General features: G+C 46.6%; 3 protein-coding genes across 5 annotated transcripts; 2 read left to right on the forward strand and 1 right to left on the reverse strand.

Annotated features, from left to right (window-relative positions):
- Window positions 1-8,178: 8,178 nt before the first annotated feature.
- Window positions 8,179-14,755, forward strand: PNUTS (Phosphatase 1 nuclear targeting subunit). Of its 2 annotated transcripts, none has more exons than XM_015180177.2 (6): window positions 8,179-8,299; window positions 9,124-9,338; window positions 9,414-9,511; window positions 9,587-9,861; window positions 9,956-11,263; window positions 12,529-14,755. In XM_015180177.2, exons 2-6 carry the CDS (start codon window positions 9,336-9,338, stop codon window positions 14,289-14,291), a joined length of 3,447 nt encoding a protein of 1,148 aa, XP_015035663.2. In that variant the 5' UTR covers window positions 8,179-8,299; window positions 9,124-9,335; the 3' UTR covers window positions 14,292-14,755. The 2 variants fall into 2 exon arrangements, with proteins under 2 accessions (XP_015035663.2, XP_002132477.3); XM_002132441.3 differs by lacking the exon at window positions 8,179-8,299 and adding an exon at window positions 8,818-8,983.
- Window positions 14,756-14,887: 132 nt separating this feature from the next.
- Window positions 14,888-15,806, forward strand: ninaA (neither inactivation nor afterpotential A). Its single transcript, XM_001357083.4, has 2 exons — window positions 14,888-15,458; window positions 15,523-15,806. The coding sequence occupies exons 1-2, from the start codon at window positions 14,952-14,954 to the stop codon at window positions 15,724-15,726; spliced, it is 711 nt and encodes a 236-aa protein (XP_001357119.2). The 5' UTR covers window positions 14,888-14,951; the 3' UTR covers window positions 15,727-15,806.
- On the reverse strand, window positions 15,718-22,567 carry LOC6903288 (uncharacterized). Of its 2 annotated transcripts, XM_033379373.1 has the most exons (14): window positions 22,358-22,567; window positions 22,176-22,300; window positions 21,901-22,111; window positions 21,715-21,847; window positions 21,516-21,652; window positions 20,819-21,448; window positions 20,555-20,756; window positions 20,113-20,489; window positions 19,502-20,055; window positions 19,141-19,440; window positions 17,405-19,081; window positions 16,394-17,337; window positions 15,939-16,317; window positions 15,718-15,881 (listed from the first exon to the last, which is right to left on the reverse strand). In XM_033379373.1, exons 1-14 carry the CDS (start codon window positions 22,527-22,529, stop codon window positions 15,828-15,830), a joined length of 5,895 nt encoding a protein of 1,964 aa, XP_033235264.1. In that variant the 5' UTR covers window positions 22,530-22,567; the 3' UTR covers window positions 15,718-15,827. The 2 variants fall into 2 exon arrangements, with proteins under 2 accessions (XP_033235264.1, XP_033235265.1); XM_033379374.1 differs by lacking the exons at window positions 21,715-21,847; window positions 21,901-22,111; window positions 22,176-22,300; window positions 22,358-22,567 and having other exon boundaries at window positions 21,520-21,626.
- Window positions 22,568-22,927: the final 360 nt, after the last annotated feature.

The following is a 22,927-nucleotide window of genomic DNA, read 5'->3' on the forward strand; positions in this document are numbered from 1 at the left end:
AAATGGATGTCCCTTTTTCTGATGGCAGTCGATTGGCAGGACCCTCCCGATCTCGAAAAACATGCCGCACTCCGATCGGCTGCCGTATAGCAGAGATATAGCGTTCAGAAAAAACCAGTACTATGATGAAATGCAAAATATAAATCTTCAAAAGGCTATATCTCGACTATTTATGAGACGATTGTTAAAGGACCAACTCTCCCAGGATCGTGAGAGTCCAGACTGTCGAACAGCATCAAAATCTCGACTATGAAAATGAGGCCGATTTTTGGCAAATTTAATGATGTAACCATCATGATTTTTTGCGAAAATCGTGAAAAAATTGATGTCCCTTTTTCTGATGGCAGTCGATTGGCAGGACCCTCCCGATTTCGAAAAGACATGCCGCACTCCGATCGGCTGCCGTATAGCAGAGATATAGCGTGAAGAAAAAACCGGTATTCTAATAAAATGCAAAATCTAAATGTTCGAAATTCTATATCTGGGATATTTATGGGCCGATCGGTGAAGGACCAACTCTCCAGTCTGTCGAACGGCATCAAAATGTCAACTATGAAAATGAGGCCAATTTTTGGCAAATTTAATGATGTAACCATCATGATTATTTGCGAAAATCGTGAAAAAATTGATGTCCCTTTTTCCGATGGCAGTCGATTGGCAGGACCCTCCCGATCTCGAAAAGACATGCCGCACTCCGATCGGCTGCCGTATTAGAGATATAGCGTTCAGAAAAAACCAGTACTATGATGAAATGCAGGACCCTCCCGATCTCGAAACGACATGCCGCACTCCGATCGGGTGCCGTATGGCAGAGATATAGTGAGCAGAAGAACCCAGTACTATGATGAAATGCAAAATATAAATCTTCAAAAGGCTATATCTCGACTATTTATGAGACGATTGTTAAAGGACCAACTCTCCCAGGATCGTGAGAGTCCAGACTGTCGAACAGCATCAAAATCTCGACTATGAAAATGAGGCCGATTTTTGGCAAATTTAATGATGTAACCATCATGATTTTTTGCGAAAATCGTGAAAAAATAAATGTCTCTGTTTCCGATGACAGTCGATTGCCAGGACCCTCCCAGTCACGAAAAGACATGCCGCACTCCGATCGGCTGCCGTATAGCAGAGAACTAGCGTGAAGAAAAAACCAGTATTCTAATAAAATGCAAAATCTAAATGTTCGAAATTCTATATCTGGGATATTTATGGGCCGATCGGTGAAGGACCAACTATTCCAGGATAGTGAGGGTTCAGACTGTCGAACGGCATCAAAATTTCGCCTATGAAAATGAGGCCGATTTTTGGCAAATTTAATGATTGTAATGATGGATGTCCCTTTTTCCGATGACAGTCGATTGGCAGGACCCTCCCGATCTCGAAAAGACATGCCGCACTCCGATCGGGTGCCGTATTAGAGATATAGCGTTCAGAAAAAACCAGTACTATGATGAAAAGCAAAATATAAATCTTCAAAAGGCTATATCTCGACTATTTATGGGACGATCGGTGAAGGACCAACTCTTCCAGGATAGTGAGGGTCCAGACTGTCGAACGGCATCAAAATCTCGCCTATGCAAATGAGGCCGATTTTTGGCAAATTTAATGATTGTAATGATGGATGTCCCTTTTTCCGATGACAGTCGATTGGCAGGACCCTCCCGATCTCGAAAAGACATGCCGCACTCCGATCGGGTGCCGTATGGCAGAGATATAGTGAGCAGAAGAACCCAGTACTATGATGAAATGCAAAATATAAATCTTCAAAAGGCTATATCTCGACTATTTATGGGACGATTGTTAAAGGACCAACTCTCCCAGGATCGTGAGAGTCCAGACTGTCGAACAGCATCAAAATCTCGACTATGAAAATGAGGCCGATTTTTGGCAAATTTAATGATGTAACCATCATGATTTTTTGCGAAAATCGTGAAAAAATAAATGTCTCTGTTTCCGATGACAGTCGATTGCCAGGACCCTCCCAGTCACGAAAAGACATGCCGCACTCCGATCGGCTGCCGTATAGCAGAGAACTAGCGTGAAGAAAAAACCAGTATTCTAATAAAATGCAAAATCTAAATGTTCGAAATTCTATATCTGGGATATTTATGGGCCGATCGGTGAAGGACCAACTATTCCAGGATAGTGAGGGTTCAGACTGTCGAACGGCATCAAAATTTCGCCTATGAAAATGAGGCCGATTTTTGGCAAATTTAATGATGTAACCATCATGATTTTTTGCGAAAATCGTGAAAAAATGGATGTCCCTTTTTCAGATGACAGTCGATTGGCAGGACCCTCCCGATCTCGAAAAGACATGCCGCACTCCGATCGGGTGCCGTATTAGAGATATAGCGTTCAGAAAAAACCAGTACTATGATGAAAAGCAAAATATAAATCTTCAAAAGGCTATATCTCGACTATTTATGGGACGATCGGTGAAGGACCAACTCTTCCAGGATAGTGAGGGTCCAGACTGTCGAACGGCATCAAAATCTCGCCTATGCAAATGAGGCCGATTTTTGGCAAATTTAATGATTGTAATGATGGATGTCCCTTTTTCCGATGACAGTCGATTGGCAGGACCCTCCCGATCTCGAAAAGACATGCCGCACTCCGATCGGGTGCCGTATGGCAGAGATATAGTGAGCAGAAGAACCCAGTACTATGATGAAATGCAAAATATAAATCTTCAAAAGGCTATATCTCGACTATTTATGGGACGATTGTTAAAGGACCAACTCTCCCAGGATCGTGAGAGTCCAGACTGTCGAACAGCATCAAAATCTCGACTATGAAAATGAGGCCGATTTTTGGCAAATTTAATGATGTAACCGTCATGATTTTTTGCGAAAATCGTGAAAAAATGGATGTCCCTTTTTCTGATGGCAGTCGATTGGCAGGACCCTCCCGATCTCGAAAAACATGCCGCACTCCGATCGGCTGCCGTATAGCAGAGATATAGCGTTCAGAAAAAACCAGTACTATGATGAAATGCAAAATATAAATCTTCAAAAGGCTATATCTCGACTATTTATGAGACGATTGTTAAAGGACCAACTCTCCCAGGATCGTGAGAGTCCAGACTGTCGAACAGCATCAAAATCTCGACTATGAAAATGAGGCCGATTTTTGGCAAATTTAATGATGTTACCATCATGATTATTTGCGAAAATCGTGAAGAAATGGATGTCCCTTTTTCCGATGGCAGTCGATGGGCAGGACCCTCTCGATCTCGAAAAGACATGCCGCACTCCGATCGGCTGCCGTATGGCAGAGATATAGTGAGCAGAAGAACCCAGTACTATGATGAAATGCAAAATATATATCTTCAAAAGGCTATATCTCGACTATTTATGGGTCGATCGGTGAAGGACCAACTCTTCCAGGATAGTGATGGTCCAGACTGTCGAACGGCATCAAAATCTCGCCTATGAAAATGAGGCCGATTTTTGGCAAATTTAATGATGTAACCATCATGATTATTTGCGAAAATCGTGAAAAAATGGATGTCCCTTTTTCAGATGACAGTCGATGGGCAGGACCCTCCCGATCTCGAAACGACATGCCGCACTCCGATCGGGTGCCGTATGGCAGAGATATAGTAAGCAGAAGAACCCAGTACTATGATGAAATGCAAAATATAAATCTTCAAAAGGCTACATCTCGACTATTTATGAGACGATTGTTAAAGGACCAACTCTTCCAGGATAGTGAGGGTCCAGACTGTCGAACAGCATCAAAATCTCGACTATGAAAATGAGTCCGATTTTTGGCAAATTTAATGATGTAACCATCATGATTATTTGCGAAAATCGTGAAAAAATGGATGTCCCTTTTTCCGATGGCAGTCGATTGGCAGGACCCTCCCGATCTCGAAACGACATGCCGCACTCCGATCGGCTGCCGTATGGCAGAGATATAGTGAGCAGAAGAACCCAGTACTATGATGAAATGCAAAATATAAATCTTCAAAAGGCTATATCTCGACTATTTATGAGACGATTGTTAAAGGACCAACTCTCCCAGGATCGTGAGAGTCCAGACTGTCGAACAGCATCAAAATCTCGACTATGAAAATGAGTCCGATTTTTGGCAAATTTAATGATGTAACCATCATGATTATTTGCGAAAATCGTGAAAAAATGGATGTCCCTTTTTCCGATGGCAGTCGATTGGCAGAACCCTCCCGATCACGAAAAGACATGCCGCACTCCGATCGGCCGCCGTATAGCAGAGATATAGCGTGAAGAAAAAACCGGTATTCTAATAAAATGCAAAATCTAAATGTTCGAAATTCTATATCTGGGATATTTATGGGCTGATCGGTGAAGGACCAATTCTTCCAGGATAGTGAAGGTCCAGACTGTCGAACGGCATCAAAATCTCGCCTATGAAAATGAGGCTGATTTTTGGAAAATTTAATGATGTAACCATCATGATTATTTGCGAAAATCGTGAAAAAATGGATGTCCCTTTTTCTGATGGCAGTCGATTGGCAGGACCCTCCCGATCTCGAAAAGACATGCCGCACTCCGATCGGCTGCCGTATAGCAGAGATATAGCGTTCAGAAAAAACCAGTACTATGATGAAATGCAAAATATAAATCTTCAAAAGGCTATATCTCGACTATTTATGGGACGATTGTTGAAAGACCAACTCTTCCAGGATCGTGAGGGTCCAGACTGTCGAACGGCATCAAAATCTCGCCTATGAAAATGAGGCTGATTTTTGGCAAATTTAATGATGTAACCATCATGATTTTTTGCGAAAATCGTGAAAAAATGGATGTCCCTTTTTCCGATGGCAGTCGATGGGCAGGACCCTCCCGATCTCGAAACGACATGCCGCACTCCGATCGGGTGCCGTATGGCAGAGATATAGTAAGCAGAAGAACCCAGTACTATGATGAAATGCAAAATATAAATCTTCAAAAGGCTACATCTCGACTATTTATGAGACGATTGTTAAAGGACCAACTCTCCCAGGATCGTGAGAGTCCAGACTGTCGAACAGCATCAAAATCTCGACTATGAAAATGAGGCCGATTTTTGGCAAATTTAATGATGTAACCATCATGATTATTTGCGAAAATCGTGAAAAAATGGATGTCCCTTTTTCCGATGGCAGTCGATTGGCAGGACCCTCCCGATCTCGAAACGACATGCCGCACTCCGATCGGCTGCCGTATGGCAGAGATATAGTGAGCAGAAGAACCCAGTACTATGATGAAATGCAAAATATAAATCTTCAAAAGGCTATATCTCGACTATTTATGGGACGATTGTTGAAGGACCAACTCTCCCAGGATCGTGAGAGTCCAGACTGTCGAACAGCATCAAAATCACGACTATGAAAATGAGGCCGATTTTTGGCAAATTTAATGATGTAACCATCATGATTTTTTGCGAAAATCGTGAAAAAATGGATGTCCCTTTTTCCGATGACAGTCGATTGGCAGGACCCTCCCGATCTCGAAAAGACATGCCGCACTCCGATCGGGTGCCGTATGGCAGAGATATAGTGAGCAGAAGAACCCAGTACTATGATGAAATGCAAAATATAAATCTTCAAAAGGCTATATCTCGACTATTTATGGGACGATTGTTAAAGGACCAACTCTCCCAGGATCGTGAGAGTCCAGACTGTCGAACAGCATCAAAATCTCGACTATGAAAATGAGTCCGATTTTTGGCAAATTTAATGATGTAACCATCATGATTATTTGCGAAAATCGTGAAAAAATGGATGTCCCTTTTTCCGATGGCAGTCGATTGGCAGAACCCTCCCGATCACGAAAAGACATGCCGCACTCCGATCGGCCGCCGTATAGCAGAGATATAGCGTGAAGAAAAAACCGGTATTCTAATAAAATGCAAAATCTAAATGTTCGAAATTCTATATCTGGGATATTTATGGGCTGATCGGTGAAGGACCAATTCTTCCAGGATAGTGAAGGTCCAGACTGTCGAACGGCATCAAAATCTCGCCTATGAAAATGAGGCTGATTTTTGGAAAATTTAATGATGTAACCATCATGATTATTTGCGAAAATCGTGAAAAAATGGATGTCCCTTTTTCTGATGGCAGTCGATTGGCAGGACCCTCCCGATCTCGAAAAGACATGCCGCACTCCGATCGGGTGCCGTATGGCAGAGATATAGTGAGCAGAAGAACCCAGTACTATGATGAAATGCAAAATATAAATCTTCAAAAGGCTATATCTCGACTATTTATGGGACGATTGTTAAAGGACCAACTCTCCCAGGATCGTGAGAGTCCAGACTGTCGAACAGCATCAAAATCACGACTATGAAAATGAGGCCGATTTTTGGCAAATTTAATGATGTAACCATCATGATTTTTTGCGAAAATCGTGAAAAAATGGATGTCCCTTTTTCCGATGACAGTCGATTGGCAGGACCCTCCCGATCTCGAAAAGACATGCCGCACTCCGATCGGGTGCCGTATGGCAGAGATATAGTGAGCAGAAGAACCCAGTACTATGATGAAATGCAAAATATAAATCTTCAAAAGGCTATATCTCGACTATTTATGGGACGATTGTTAAAGGACCAACTCTCCCAGGATCGTGAGAGTCCAGACTGTCGAACAGCATCAAAATCTCGACTATGAAAATGAGGCCGATTTTTGGCAATTTTAATGATGTAACCATCATAATTTTTTGCGAAAATCGTGAAAAAATGGATGTCCCTTTTTCCGATGGCAGTCGATTGGCAGGACCCTCCCGATCGCAAGAATACATACATACATACGTCACATTCTATACTCATTTATGTTACAACATTTCATACTCACTTACGTTGCCACTATTTTTGTTGACCTTTTTGTTTAAACCTTAAACAATAAAGAGATAAAATAAACTAGTTAGAAAATAGTTTATATGTGGGCATGGCTAAATGTGCTATCTAGCTAGTAATATTCGAGGGAACATCCAAATTGAGAAATATGGTTTCCAATCCTTGACGGGTAACGATTATGAGCCAAGGGGCTATTTAAATTTTTCACCAAAAATAATGAATGAAATTTAATCATTTTAGAGAAGTTCAGGTGAAAGTTAGCTTTTTTATTTTTAAGTTCAGATGAAAGATGGCATGAATCAAGAAGAGTTTTCAGCCATTTAGCTGAAGTAGTTGAACTATGTAAAGGGTCTTTTCGGTATTGTTTGAGGTCAAAATTGAACCGACGGTATATTTACGGTATATCGGTATATAATGGTATGTCTTGTCGATTTCAGCAATCTATTAAATTTAATTTTCAACGTTATATAGAAATCCAATAAAAGCAAGTGTTTAAATTAAGCCAGTTAAGTAAAAAATTGATTCATCAATCTTATAAAAATATGTGGGCATAGCTAAATGGTCTATATAGTCTATTATATTCGATGGAAGATCAAAATTGAGGAATTCGTCGGAATTATATAATTATTATTTTTGATTTTTATTGTTTGTGATTTTTGTTATGTTTGTCATCCCAGGCTCCAATTAATGCAATTTTGCCTCTGCTTTAAACCTATTTCAACGATATTTTGCAGCTCATCGTCTTTCCATAGAGACCAAGAATAGGTATAAGGATATACAAGGATATATAAATACAAGATAATAATAGGATATAAAAAGGCATATAAACGCATCATGTCTTCAAATACCAGCAACATTGCGACTGTTTTTTTTGTTTGTTTAACTATTTGGTTTAAGCTTTGTTTTAGCCAAAATACAATAAAAGCAAGGACTAAAATCTAGCCAATCTTGAAGAAAATTTATTCATCAACGGACTTAAATTATGTGGGCAGAACTAAAAGTTTTCGTTAGACAGAATTATTCAACGGAATCTCTAAATTGAGCAATATGAACAACTATCCTCTTTCGTTTTTTTGTTTTGACCTATTTCGCCAAAAACATTTTTGTTTGACCATTTCGCTAAAACCTTTTTTACGCAAAATGCAGTTAAAGCAAGTATTTAAAATAAACCAGTCAAGTGGCAAATTGATTGATTAATCGGATAAAATTATGTGGGCATGGCTAAATGTTCCATCAAGCTAATAATATTCCACAGAATATCAAAAATAGGAATATGTAAAATAGAATTTGAATTCGTCAGTATGTTTACGGTATATTTTTTAAATGACACGGTATATTTCGGTATATTTCTGAGGGTCGTATGCCATTGATAAGTCCGCGGTCACACTGTTCTGTATACACACACATAGCGCACGGCTGGAGTTTTTTCTTCCGCTAATTTCGTCGAAAAAACTAAATAATCTGAGCGAAAACTGTAAGGACGATATAAAATCTTATTTATTTTCTGGTAGGCTTAAATAAAACTACTGAAGTGTCTGCGGAGAAAGTCGCCAAGTCATAGCTATTTGGGGCGTGGACGTGTTGTTCATACGAAACTTTTATAAAACTGATATCTGATATACGCATGGCAATTTGCTAATTGTTGCAGAAAAACAGAATAACGGAGTGGCTAATATTGTAATCATTTTGCTATAAAAACGCATATATGTTGGATTTCATTTGGTTGCGTTTTAATTGCGCAGTGTGAAAAGAAAATCGTGAAAATCAATATGGCGTCATTGAACGTCTTTGTGTCGTGGCAAGGTGCTGCCAACTTGTCTATGAGAAAGTAGTCTGGTGAGAGATAGTAGATTTCCCGTATACCTTTTGATCGAACGTCAAAGTTAGTTGCAGGAAATTCAACTCGAGAAACATTCGTGCATTAAAAACTTTTTACATGTTCATAATTTTTTGTTCCTAAGATATAGAAAAAACCGAGTTGTTAGTCTTAGAGTGCAGGGTTGTGTTGGCCAATTATCGATTGCTATCATTCGATAAGCGCAACTCTGTATAAACGCGAAACACGTTTTTCTTTTTCGTCGTAGCTCATATGCAAACAGATTGGAAATTGCAGAGAAGATTTATCTTAGTCCCAATACTAAATAGGAAGTCGAAATAGGTATTCTCCTGAAATATTGATTTCACGCACTGGCATTTGGTGGCCTCTAAAGGAGGAATATGTATATAGTTTTGAAAGTGGAATTTTACGATCTTCAAGTATACAAGTTTGTACTCAGTATGGTGTTTTTACTATTCTAGATATACCACACAAGGCTTTAAGAGCTGTTTTTAAATGGAATTACGTAATCTTTGGACAAATTGTATGCATTAGTCACGCACACGCCCACAAAAACGTTGGTTCTCGCACGCATGATCGAATCTGCACGCGTGTGAAAGAGACGGCAATAGAGCTGTTGCTGTGGTACAGTGCTGCCACCCTTTTCGTATTTTTGTATACTATAGAGAGAAAAATGGTGAGTTTTCGGCTGAGTGATGGAATCCGCCCAGTTACTAACTTTTTTTGATTTAATTTCTTTTTGTATTTGAAGCCGCGAATAGTACCATTACAGTTATTGAAGTGCCTACGGGTGCTCCTAGACAACAATGGTGGCATTTTGAGCGCTCTGGAAGTGAAGCGCATAGCAGGGTAAGTTGAGAGCGCGTCGAAGTCGAAGCGCCCTCTAGCGTCAATCTAATAAATTATGTTTCCCAATTTTCGCAGACTCATGCAGAAATATTCAAAGAAGTTGGTTTCCAAGTGCGTTTATGTACAAATTTTGAAGTCGACTAAGACGGAGCTTCTGGGGGATTTCATGGCCTCGAACGGATGGACTTTGGTTTACAATTGGCTGAATGACTCCATCCGAGCTATGAACTGGCCCCTGGTGCAGGAGATCCTAGAATTACTGCTGCTTTCCCCAGTAGATGTGAATAGATTGAAGATAAATTCAGCACCCATTTTGGTCAAGGCTCTGTGCAAGGATGGCGGCAACGAAGGTAAGTAAGAGTCTATTGATCCCCGTCTCGATATACCTGTGCTCTGCTCGTACCTGGAAGGGATTACTTATTACTGTTTCGGTCAACTTTCCAGGTGTTCGCATTCTAGCCAAGCGGCTAGTCGAACAATGGCTGAAGATTGTGACTGAGAACACGAGTGGTGCACCTGCAGCGGCGGTGCCTGCCATTCCGCCCCAGATTGGGGTTACAGCGGCCACAGTGACGGATCCGGCCACTGGTGGTACGGTGGACTCTGCCTCGTCGTCGGACAGCACGGATAGTGCGGGAACGCCGGTGACCATGAACTACACCATTGCCTCGGCCCAAAATAGCAACAACCACAACAGCATAACCATAAAATGGAAGTCAGTCGAGCATTTGGACACAGATGATATGAATAATGTTGACGATGATGGTTCCACGCAGCCATCTGAGGCTGGTGTTAAGAGCAGCAAAAGTCCTGAGACAAGTGCCAGTCTCCAGAATTTGAAAAAATCAAGTTTAGATGATAGTTGTTCAGCAGAGGTTAAATCCGGGGAGGAGGTTGATAATAAGAAGCATAAGAGCGCCCGAGACAAGAGTAAACGGTCTGAGAAAGATCGTGAGAAGGATAGAAAGTCTTCGTCCAGTCACAGGTCGTCCTCATCTAGCCATAAGTCGTCGTCGTCCTCATCATCGAAGAGCTCGTCAAAGAGCTCGTCGTCCTCTTCGTCCCATCGCAGTTCGAGTTCCAGCGACAAACACCGTGACAAGGACAAGTCTCGCTCTAGCTCTGGTTCTAGCTCCAGTAAAGATAAGGAGCGTAGTAGTTCATCCTCGTCGTCCTCTTCGAATAAGCACAAGTCAAAGTCCTCTTCATCGTCGTCGTCGTCGAGTTCCTCCTCCTCGAGCTCGAGCTCGTCCAAAGATCGTAACCGCGACAAGGAGAAGGATAAGTCTTCGTCGACGGCAACGAAGCAAGAGAAAGACAACAAGCTGATGCCTCCACCAGCGCCAACTCTATCCCCGGCTCATTCACCGGCCACGGGTACTGTAGAAAAGAAGGAAAAGGCTGAGAGCGAGACTCAAAAGCCCAGATCGATACCTATCATGTCCCGAAAGGCATCGATATCCATAGAAATCAGACGCGACACTGACAAGGCGGCCACTGTTAAGACGTATCAGTCCAAATTCAGATCGCACGGACTTACAGAAGAGGCGCCGCCTCCTCCCTCTCGAAAGGGACTGAAGAAGCCCACATCCATCGTCCCGACACCATCAGCCCTGCTGTCGTCCACTGTAAAGAGGCCCTCGCCACCGCCCCGAGACTCGCCGACGGAGAAGAAGCCCAAGATCGACATGAGCAATGTAACCGGCCACGTGGAGCGACCAGGAGCGGCCAAGCTGATCGCTCCCAAAAAGAGTAAGCATCTCCTATTCCAAACTTCCTTACTAATCCCCTTTTCTCTCAGCGTTTATTCACAGGTCGTCGTATATTGGTGGTTTTTGCTACATTTTTTTTTTGTCGATTCAGTTATCAGAAAACCGTGTTTTCTGTATTATTTGTTGATCTATTCCCGATTGAAGGTGTTTAATTCTAGCTGGGGGGCAGTTTCACGACAATTGGACTAAATTCAGGCTTCTCAAACAGAAGATACAAAAAACCAGAAAATATGGGGGCCGTGCATTTCAATTACACAATCAATTGGCTATCTACTCGATTCCTTTGGAGTCATGGCTTGTGGCTAAGCAACTGATATCCAGTTTTGGAATGATATGAATATTAGAAGAAAGTGTATGTTGGATGTGTGGATTTGCGGATGATTGCCCTGTCCAGACGACAGCGACGGTGTCGCTTCTGCGGTGTCACTGCGCATGCGCATCAGTACAAGACGAAGACTGGGCCTGGTGCCAAGTGTCTGCCTGGTGTTAAGTATATAAATCTCTTTAAACGTACTCGTTACTGCTTTAGGTTAAGCTTTTAAGGTATGTAGATTCACTTGCCAGCCCACATACAAATAAAAACGATTTTCCATTAGAAAAATTTACTTTTTCTATTGAATAAAAAATGCATTGAACGAAAATAAAACCCAAGACAATGTTAACTTGAGCTGGCGGTTCTTGTTTTGGTTTTGGTACCCACGGTAGAGAAGCGCACACTCGTCAGATCGATCAGCAGACTGCCACCAAGCTGTTTGTCGTGGGGTCTGATCTTCAAGATCATCAGCATTTGGTGCGAGTGTGTGTGTGTCGGGTGTGATTCCCATCTCCCTGGTGCTACCAATATCTGAGAACTGAGAAGACGCTTGCCAGTGTTCCACCCACACCCCGATCACTGTAGTGCGTCACCTGCGCAGGGGCTTCGGCCTTGGCTTTATCTCTATTTCCTCTGTCGATTCGACGGATAAGGAGCCAGCCTGCCTGCCTGCCTGCTCACACATTCAAACAACCACAAGCAGTGTACCGATGCGTTATTCCAGACCCGACGTCTGTGATCATTTTATATAATACTTTATTGAGTAGGGTATCCATAGCGCCCATAGGGTTATATTAAAAGAGCAAACAGGGGGAAAAGCAAAAGCCACCAATTGTACAGATCTGTATAAATAATCATAATATAATATATCTAATTAAAAAATCCCTTCTATGATTTCTTACTTACGATCTGTTTCGACTTTTTGCTTACAGTTTGTACGTTGGTGGAGACGAATCTCTTCTCGGATGCCCTGGCAGCATCCATCGAACCCAAAAAGGTGGTAAAGCGCAAGCGGACACAGTCGGCCAACTCGCCTACGGACAAGGATGCGCCATTGGCTCCGCTGAAGTTCTACCAGGACACCCTGGACGAGTCGAAGGGAGACGAAAAGTCGGACGACAGCACCAAGGAGAACGATGAGTGTCGCTCGAGTTCACCCAATGGGTCCGTTGATGCGGATGACGATGATATACCATTGAAGCGGGTTAAAGAGGACATTGAGCAGAAGGTGCAGAAGGAGAAGGCGGGCGGTGAGAGCGTCGACGCTGTTGAGGCCGGCTCTGATGGCGCCGAAGACGTGCCCGAGGAGCCTAAAAAGCCGGGACCAGGATGCGGACCTGATGGCCCACCCGGCGTTCTGATGCTGCATCGTCGCAAGGGCCCCAAAAAGAAGCTAACTTGGCAGCCGGAGGACAAGCTCACCCAAATCCGCTTCTTCGAGGTGGATCTATCCGAGCGAGTTAACGTTACCAAGCAGACGTTCACCGAAATGAAGAACCTGGAGCGGTATAGCGAGCGCGACGCCTTGAACATTTCCCGGCGAGGCTTCGATGACTCCATGCAGCCGCAAATGGAGTGGCGCCCCCTCATTGAGGTGGACAACGTGCCGGATCACCCCAACGGCAACCTATCCAAACAGCGCCAGGTTCAGGCCGAACGCGAGGCGACAACGTTACGAGCGCTCTACTTCTCAACGGACATGATTCCGGACAGCGCCGCCGAGGCAGAGCTGGAACCCCACTTTGCCCACGACATTCCGGTCATCCCAATGGATGACCTCACCGGTAACCACGATGCTGTCAACGACTACAGCGACCTCACGTGGCCCGAGCCCAAAGGCTATGCTCCCAGTGGCATCGGAGGCGTCGGAGGCAACTCCGGTGGCCCTGACATTTCCTACAATGACGGTGGCATGAACAACATGATGGGCCCGGGTCATGGAGGACCCCCCAACATGATGACCAACAATCCCTTTCAGCCGTTCGCCAACAACTTTATGCCCAACGGAGTAAATCTTCCTCCCAACCAGCAGATGCCGATGCAAGGACCCGTTCCTGGACCAGTTCCCGGACCAATTAACGCTCCAATCTGGCAGAACCAAATGGGACCGGTCGGCATGGATATTAACAATATGGGAGGAATGCCGCCCCAAAACTATATGGGAAATCAGTTTGGCAGTCCCGGAGGTCCTCCCTATGCATCTGGCCCCCCTCAACCATTCAACCAAGGATTCAATCCGATGATGATGAACGGACCCGGACCAGGACTTGGACCTGGACTAGGACCTGGACTAGGACCTGGACTGGGACCTGGAATCGGACCTGGCCCCGGCCCAGGCATGCTACCCAATGGACCCATGATGCACAACAGTCCCAATGGTCCAATGGGACCCAACGGACCTATGATGAACAACAGTCCAAATGGTCCAATGGGTCCCGGGCCTGGACTGGGCCCGATGCCCAACGGTGGCGGACCACGGAATAACAATAATAATCGAAATAAGAACAATGGAGGCGGCGGTAACTGGCGCAGTGGCGGCAATAACTTCCAGGAGAACTCCGGTGGCAATTGGCGCACAGCGGGATCTGGCTCCAATAGAGGCGGCAACACGGGCATCTGCAAGCAGTTCATGCGGGGTCACTGCAAAATGGGCAAGTCTTGCAAGTACGTGCACCCGCAAAATAAGCGCATGTAGAATTTGCCCGAATCTTCCCAGGAAGATTCAGTTGTATAGATCTCAGACGCAGACGCACACGCACACGGAAACACATATTTACACATAATCTGCGTTATTTTCCACAATAGAGGCTGGCCATGTCCCCCATTAGCCGTTAGCCGTTCACTGAAGCCACTGAAGACTGTAGCCAGGTCAGGCCTCCTGCCTGTACCTGCCCGCCCCTTAGTTATTATAGCTCTGTATATATGTATGTATCTGGTATATGTCAGTAGATGTAGGTCATATCCTTAAGTTATTTAATCATTACTTGTATAGCCCAGAAGACAAGTTTAGGTAGTGGACAAGATATTGTTACTTTGTACTTATCGAGAGATCGATCGCTTTGAATTTTGTACGCCCCAATTTTACGAATCCCCTTACTATTGTAGCTTTAAGAGCCTATGTCTACATTATTAAAGACCAAGTCATATGATGAATTTAAACTTCTCCCACTTCTGGTGTCTGCTCTGTCCATCCGCCAAACAAATCGATTTCCGCCCCGTCCCACCTAGGGGTTGCACTTAACCTGAAACTTGTGCGGCTTCCTCGCGGCACCCGCGACCCACAATTCTGTTATTCATTCTGTTTCAGTTTATTTCATCAGCGCGTTCAGTCCAGTCTAGTCCTCCACTATTCGCTATGAAGTTCATCCATGTGGCACTCTACTGCTATGGCTTACTGGCCACCGTCAGTGGACTCAGCTTTACGGTCACCTCAAGGATCTTCATGGACGTGAAACACAATAAGCAGCCCATAGGGCGGATCACCTTCGGCCTGTTTGGAAAGCTGGCCCCCAAGACGGTGGCCAACTTCCGGCATATTTGCCTGCGCGGAATCAACGGTACCAGCTACGTGGGTGCCCGCTTCCACCGGGTGGTGGATCGATTTCTGGTTCAAGGCGGAGACATCCTACACGGCGACGGTACCGGCTCCATTAGCATCTACGGCGACTACTTTGAGGATGAGGACAAGGCCCTGGCAGTTGAGCATAACCGTCCCGGGTATCTGGGCATGGCGAACCGGGGACCAGATACCAACGGATGCCAGTTTTATGTAACGACAGTTGGTGCCAAGTGGCTGGACGGTAAACACACGGTCTTCGGAAAGGTTCTCGAGGGCATGGACACAATCTATGCCATAGAAGATGTGAGTAACCCCTGAATCTGATCCTCTATTTTCTCTGAATAATACATTTTTCGTTTCCTATCAGGTAAAAACAGACACGGATGACTTTCCCGTGCAGCCGGTCGTCATCTCCAACTGCGGTGAGATTCCCACCGAGCAGTTCGAGTTCTATCCAGACGACTATAACATACTCGGGTGGATCAAAGCGGCGGGTCTGCCCGTGACAAGCTCCTTTCTCGTGTTACTCATCTTTCACTATTTCTTTCGACAGCTGAACATGTACTGTTGAACCCCACCTCCCAAATCGAAGGAAGAGCTTTATTAATGCACATAAACACAATATATAAACCATAATATTCAACGCAAACACCCACAATGAATAGAAATAAGTCAAGTGGCGATATAGCCTTTCAGCAGGATAGGAAGGGTAGGACCCATGTGAAGCTATAGGGAAGGATATAGGATATAGAAAAGAAGCTTGCTTGTGAAACGTTTACTCACGTCTATGTATATGTAGTCCTCGACCAATTGATTCTTTTGGTAGTAACGCGACTCTGGCTTGAAGTAGCCAACGACTCGGACATCGACCCCGGAGTAGTTCATCTGACTGTCTGAGTATACTTTGGCAAGGGTAAAGTGATGCTTGTGGTCGGGATAGATCGAGAGATTGAGACTGTTGTAGTATTCCTCCATTAAGTGCCGGTCTTTGCCTAACAGTGACCGCTGATGTTTCAGCAGTTGGTCCAGATCGAAGGAGTGGGCGTGCTTCAGATTGGGATCCTGGGCATCCATCAGGCGCTCCAGCATGTTTCGATATTTCTTCTTGAAGTACTCCAGAGCCGTGCACTTTTCGGACCAGAACGAGAATTTCTTATCAGCGCTAATGAGAATCGAGACGCGTAGATAAGATAGAATATATGGTGATTTACATTTCGCCTTCAACTTTTGATACTCACTGCAGTTCGGGGCTAATGCTAAAGTCGACAAAGAGACCGGGTATCCGGACAGCCGTGCGGGCGGCGGCTATCAGCTTCCCGGGGCCGAAGAAGTGCAGCTGCAGTTCGAAGCGGCGCAAGGTGTTGCGATTGAGATGACCAAGGTCCAGGATGTGGCCCTGCTGCTCGCAGGGAATGGGTTGGACGGTGAAGTGCTTCACATTCGGCGGCAGCTTGTAGCTGGCCGCCTTGTGGAGTTTCTGCTGGCTCTGGTAGACCTCTTGGTGCTTGGCATACAACTCGGAGCTGTCGCGGAGGCGGTTGCGATATCGCTCGCCGAGAAGCATCTGCTTGAGAATGGTAGCGTGGGGCAGCTCCTGGTTGTTGTTGACCAGCACGTAGCTCCGGACCATTTTGAACAGCTGGGTGTCGTGATAGCGCTGTCGCGCACTGGACATATCCTCTTCGCTCTCCGAGAGCTGACTGAAATCTTCGGATATGACATCCTCCTGTATGCCTTCCTCCTCGCCACCGGCTGCGGTCAGCTCCCCATCCGTCTCGGTGATGCTCTTGAACATCTCATAGTAGTAGATGCGCTGCAACAGGCGATATTCCTCCAGGATAGCAAGCTGCTCCTGGGGGACCCCTTTCAGCTTCGAGTCCGTCTCCAAAATGGGCATCACCCCTTGGCCCCTCAGACAAAATTGGTTCGAGGCACTGGCGTTGATCACCACCCCGAAAGTGTGGAAGAAGCTCTCGCTGAAGCCGAGGACACCTTTGACCCGAATCTGGTCGCTGGCCAGAGGTTCCAAGTGAATGTAATCGCTGCTGACTAGCTTGCAGTAGCCCTCGATGAAACGCTTCTCCTGTGATCTCTCCGGCGGAATCTCCAGGACCACCAGTTGTAGATGGTATTTGGTCACGTTCGTGACGCGCACTACGGCATTGAAACTCTCGTACCACGGCTGAAGGGGAGACAAGATGAGATAAAGGAGAGCGAGTGGAGTGTCCTGTGCCTGTTCATGTGCCTACCTTAGTCCCTAGGTAAACGCTCTCCTTGTGGAACTTGATCTTCTGTGCGAGATTGACCAAAGTGACCGATAAGTACTGGCTGCGTCCGCCCACAACCGTGAGCTGGAAGAGGGCCCGCATTTCGTGTGAGCGCCGAATGTGGGGCAAGTGCAGCAGGCATTGGTGGTCCGGCTGGACGTCGGGCACCTCCACCTCGCCCTGCTTCTCGTGGAAGTAAATGAAGCGCTCGGCGAAACAGTACTCCGAGGAGGCGGGAGAAAGCTGGTCACTGGAATCGACGTGGAGTCTGTTGAGCAGGTCGTAGATGGTGTCACGCACGAAGCTCGTGGTGCTGTTCTGCTCCATTGCGGTGTCTTCTCCAGACTGTTCCTCCTTTGGGTATACAAGGGGTCGGTGGCTGAGATCCAGGTCGTTGACGATCTCATCGAGTATCTCCAGGATGAGGTCGCCCGTCTCCGAGTGGTGGCTGAATTGGCAGCGGCACTGCTGGTAGCGGAGGGTCATGTTGGGCTCGTCCTCGCAGCTGAAGTTGTACTCGAGCATGCGCAGGATTTCCGAGAGGAAGTCGGCGACCATGCCCTCCGGATCATCAATGTCTCCCACGAACTGCTCGGACGTCTCCAGGCGCTTCCACTTGAATTCGGCCCGCAGGCAGCCCTGATTGATGAGACTTACGTTGCTGTCGAATGGTATGCCACGGTCGAAGAGCACCACCTCGGGCTGGAGGATGAGTACGTCAGGCGCCTGGACAGAGACCTTCAGGGAGAGCGCGTTTAATTGTCGCCCCAGGGCCCAGACGCTGATGCGACCCTCCATCTGCTTGCAGAACAACTGCTTCATGGCCGCCCTGTTAAGGATGACAAATATCTCCTTGTGCTGCAGCGACTCGATGGGCATGAGGATCTCCTTTTCGAATGAGTCCTCGTAGAGCTCCTTGATTCGAAAGGGCCCTGTGGCCTGGAGCCTAACCTCGGCAATGGGAACCGAATGCTGGTTGATCAGAATAGGGGTCTGTACGTTTGAGCGCTCCCTCAGCGGCTCACAGCTATGGTATTGGAAGAGCATCTGCTTGCGGTTCCAGATCAGCTGGCAGTCGGTGAATGTGGCCTTGGCCGTGACCTTGATGGTGTATTTGCGCTGCGGATATTTTTGGTCGGTGACCTGCAGCAGAAAGTCGCTGAAAACCACGCCCTCCTGGCAGGAGCTGGTCATTATCTCCAGGGTTTCCACGCATTCCGGGGGTAGGTAGAGATGCTTGGGCATTATATCAAAACGGGCCGTCAGTGGCTGAGAGGAGCAGGAGGAGAATCGTCCATTTTTCTGGGCGTAGGTCTTCAGGCGGGTGATGGTGACGCGGTAGGAGCGGAGGCCCTTATTGATCACCTTCACAGGGAAGCGGTGGTTGTAGATTTTGTCGTGGAACTCTTCCTTGGTGTCGGTGTAGAGCAGCCCAGCATCGAAGCCCTCTCTTATGTTGGGCTCAAAGTACAGCGGCACTCCCTCTACCAGGAACGTGATGGGTATCTCCATCACGTGGTCAAACTGCAAGTCCACATAAAGGATGTTCTGGTAGAGGTCTGGATCGGGGAATATCGCCACCAACGTGGTGTACATGCTCTGTCCAGTCGAGGCCAGTACTCCGCCCCTTGTTGTCAGATATTGACCGGTGGTGTCCTTCTATAGAAAGAGCATACAAAAGTGATAGCTAAGAACAGAATAACTGACATTTTCCTTACCAAATTCATTGTTAGCTTAGTGTTGGTGGGCGTGTAGTTGTCTATGTAGAAGTGGACCTTGTGAAGCTCATAGGTCTGCAGGCGATGGTGCACATAGGTGGGCGAGATGCGTATCTCAGTGGGCAGGACGTTGGCGATCAGATGAAAGGGGTAGGGCCGAGGGGCGCCTACAATCTTGACCAGACCCGTAAGCCGGGTATTGCCCAGAGAGCGAAAGGTGACCGTGCATTTAGCGAAGATGCGAGAACCAGAGCCAATGTAAAACTTCCAGATTCCATCCCGAAAATTCATCTCGTTTGGCTATCGGAGGAGACGTGGGTTAAACCAAATCGACACGCAGAATGGATGAATAGATGCTCACAATGACATCAAAGTGCAGAAAACCACCGGTGGTGGATCTGTTATAGAAGCTCATGTCAAACTCGTACTTCTCGCCCGCATAGACAGTCCTAGGCGAGAGGTCCACCATGTTGGTCCACTCAATCTCTGGGGTCACGCAGTTGTACTCGAACCATAGCTTGGAGCACAGAAAATCCGACTTGATGAGCGTCTTCACGCTTTGATGATCCTCACTGGAGCCCGAATTGGACAGAACTGAGGGGCAGATGCGGACGTTGAGGGCGCGATGGAAGTACCCCACCTGGTTGGGGATCAGCAGGATGGTGATGGTGCGTCCAGTGTTAGGCCGCAGGTAGATAATCTCGTTGTCGCAGTAGACCTCACGCGGGTCACTGGGTATCGCGTTCCAGTCCATGAAAATAAAGTTGTTGTGCTTGGTGAATATGGAGAAGTACTTGGTATTGATGAGTCCATGCAGCGCCTCCTGGATCACCCGCTTGTCAGTCTCCGTCTTGTCGAAAATCTTCTGCTTCTTCAGGTTCGTCAGCAGGTGACTGGCCAACATTGGAACGGGCTCTAAGGAAACAGATATCAAATTATCCGTGGATCAGTATCCATTAGAGATGGTATTACCCATCACTTCCTCCTCGAATTCCATGCTGTACAAGGACTCGTTTATGTGGAGGGACTTCATAGACAGCATATCCGGCGTGTTTGACGTCAGGTTAATGCTGTTGTACTCCAGAGAATCGTTGCGCATGTCCTCGTGGGCCCGTTGCAAGTGCTTGATGGGATCCCGCACAGTGATGGGCAGCATCTCCGTGGAGTCGCGAATATTCAGCACCAACGGCTGCTCCTCCCCATCGTCGCTGGCCTTCACCTGCAGCGTAATAGGCACCGCCAGCGGATTCATGAGCAGCATATACCGCTTCTGAGGCACGGCCATGGGTATGCTGCCGAATTCTACGAGTTGTGGAAAGGTGCGCAGCTGGACATGCTGCCCAGTTCCTCTGGAAGCAGGATGGAGGAGTTGTTGGTAGGAGGTCGTGCTAACGGAAATTTTCTGATCACTCACTTGAGGTAGACCTTGTAGTGGGCTCCATTCACTACCTTAAAGCGCAGCGTGATCGTGAAACGGGCGGGATGGGTGGTGTAGAAGGACAGGTTAAAGGTGCCCCGGCAGCAGGGCTCCAGAGAAAATCCCTCCATGGGCGTCATGCGCACCCCGCCCATGTCCGGCTCGAGAGTGTCCTTGTAGGCCACCTTGGCGGGCACAGCTGGAAGTAACCAGAGGACATATATATGTAGATGAAGTGGTCGGCAAAGTCTTCAGACTCACCATCCACATTAAGGATCTTGATTTGGGAGCAGTGCTCCTCCCCTAGATAGATCTTGCGAAAGTCAATCAACTTGGGATACACCTCCACCTCGATGCCGTCAATCTCTCCGGAGACAACGAGGAAGTGCGACTCGATGCAATCTTCGGAATCGGTAATGCAAAAGGTGAGGCGGGTGCGCTGGAAGTACGGTGGCTCCGCATCGTCTGGGAAGGGTTCCGTGGCGTCGTACAAGGGCCTAAAGCTCACGACGATTTCCGCCGACGACCAGGATGGAATCGAGTGCGGCGTAACGAACCCGAAGTGCTTGGCGGCTGAGATGCTGTATCTGACGTTCTGTATGTTGGGATTTTCCTCAAAGTCGAAGAGAAGGACGCTGCGCATGCTGACGGCCTCATCGATCAGTTTGTTCGAGAAATGGGAGTCAATGCTCTGCGACGCCGACTCTGCCAGATTCGGGTTTCCGTCGAAATTGCAGGACACCCTCACCTCGTGTGGCGACTCGTTGCACACGGTTATAGTGCGTTGCTCCTCGCGGGAGAACTTGGTCAGGCCGAAGGATACGCTACCTCCACTCAAATGAACGCCCATCGACTTGGCCGTGAAGTCGAAAATGATAATTTTGGATGCACCTAGGAAGGGAGAAATTAATCGTATGAATGCTGCGACGGCGACTGATCTCTTGTCACGAATACCTACTCACACCGAACTTAATGTTGAAGAATCCCTTCAGCGACTGCAGCTTCTGGGCGTGGAATACCAGGAGCACTTTGATATAGTCCTTTGGCGGCAGCAGATCCTTGTTCAGAGTGTTCAAAGTCAGTCCCCGATTTGTGCTGCAATGGGAGTCAGCATTCAGATTGGATTCGGTGATGTAATTTGAACGACTAGTACATACTTTCTGAAGCGCATTCGGATGCGTTCTTTTGTGGGATTGTATATGATCATCTCGTAGTACGACTTGTTGTTAGGGACGCAGCGCGGCAGGGTTAAGAACTCGCATAATGAGGGTTCCTCTAGCTTGTACACCACTATAGAGGGGCATCGTACAGACTGGGGACTGATATCTGAGTGGGAGACATACCAATGATGGGCACTTGGAAGATGATGTTCGGGTGAAAGGACTCGACGTAAATGTGGCGCCTTCGGTTGATATCACGCGAGGTGGTGGCTCGGATCCAGATCTTCACCTCTAGCGTCTGGTCGGTTTCCAGGTAGCGATGCAGATCCAATTCGGGTATCGAGATGGATGTGTCCACGGGGCTGTCCGTGCTTACTTGGATCAGTCGGGGATACTGTATGGGTGTGGGTTGATCAGCGACGAAGATTGAGGACTCGAATATATGGGTGATAGCCTACCAGTCCATTGTTCCTGATGTTGAGCGTGAGGCCGTAGGTGGAGTTGACCTTGAATCGGCGATGGTGAATCATAATACGAGGCATGATGTGCAGCGAATCAATCAGGTTGGAGTACTCGCTATAGTCTGCGGGTTAACAGGGAGGTATATGGGGAATGTCTTCAAGATGGCCTTCAAGCTTACACTCTTTGGCTATGCAGCAGAAGTTCCCCTTTGATTTTGGCGTATTCCGCCTTGCACTAATTCGCAATTCCTCTGTCTCTGACTCGGTTCTGACTGGCACCTTGTCATCGTCAGTATCTACGCGTGGCGCTGGCGCGTCATTGGCCACATGGTGTACTTCAGTATCACTCATCGTCAAATATGTGCTATTTCGAATAAAATAAATTATAAAATTTTTTATATATATAATAATTTGAGTTTAAATGCAAAGTGAAATTCAAATTCGCGCCACAATTTCACAACGATTTCCAGCAGTCTGGCAATGCCTTGGCGCATTGGTTTTCAAATGTTAATTGTCCAACACTGACAATTTTAGGTTTTCCAATGGTTCACGTCTCGGATCCTATGGCTGACCACTAGGTTAATGTCTCGGATGGATCCGTCTATATAATTTATGTCGGGGTCCGATACTCAATGCTAAAGTTCCTCGCAGCCGTGCGGCCAGCCGAGGCGGTGCCTCAAGCCGAGCAGCCAACCATATACATGTATGTATGTATCTCATTTTCCTGACATTATTCTTTGTCTCATTTT

The sequence above is a fragment of the Drosophila pseudoobscura genome, chromosome 4 (genome assembly GCF_009870125.1).
Source record: "Drosophila pseudoobscura strain MV-25-SWS-2005 chromosome 4, UCI_Dpse_MV25, whole genome shotgun sequence".
Taxonomy (NCBI): Eukaryota; Metazoa; Arthropoda; class Insecta; order Diptera; family Drosophilidae; genus Drosophila; species Drosophila pseudoobscura.

Coding starts and splice junctions, on each gene's coding strand:
- PNUTS (XM_015180177.2), top strand. Junction 9,512..9,586: donor GAAGTGAAGCGCATAGCAGG/GTAAGTTGAGAG, acceptor CAATTTTCGCAG/ACTCATGCAGAAATATTCAA. Junction 11,264..12,528: donor GCTGATCGCTCCCAAAAAGA/GTAAGCATCTCC, acceptor TTTTGCTTACAG/TTTGTACGTTGGTGGAGACG.
- ninaA (XM_001357083.4), top strand. CDS start 14,952: ATGAAGTTCATCCATGTGGCACTCTACTGCTATGGCTTACTGGCCACC. Junction 15,459..15,522: donor CAATCTATGCCATAGAAGAT/GTGAGTAACCCC, acceptor GTTTCCTATCAG/GTAAAAACAGACACGGATGA.
- LOC6903288 (XM_033379373.1), bottom strand. CDS start 22,529: ATGAGTGATACTGAAGTACACCATGTGGCCAATGACGCGCCAGCGCCA. Junction 21,449..21,515: donor CAACATTAAGTTCGGTGTGA/GTAGGTATTCGT, acceptor CTCCCTTCCTAG/GTGCATCCAAAATTATCATT. Junction 19,082..19,140: donor CTAAGCTAACAATGAATTTG/GTAAGGAAAATG, acceptor CTCTTTCTATAG/AAGGACACCACCGGTCAATA.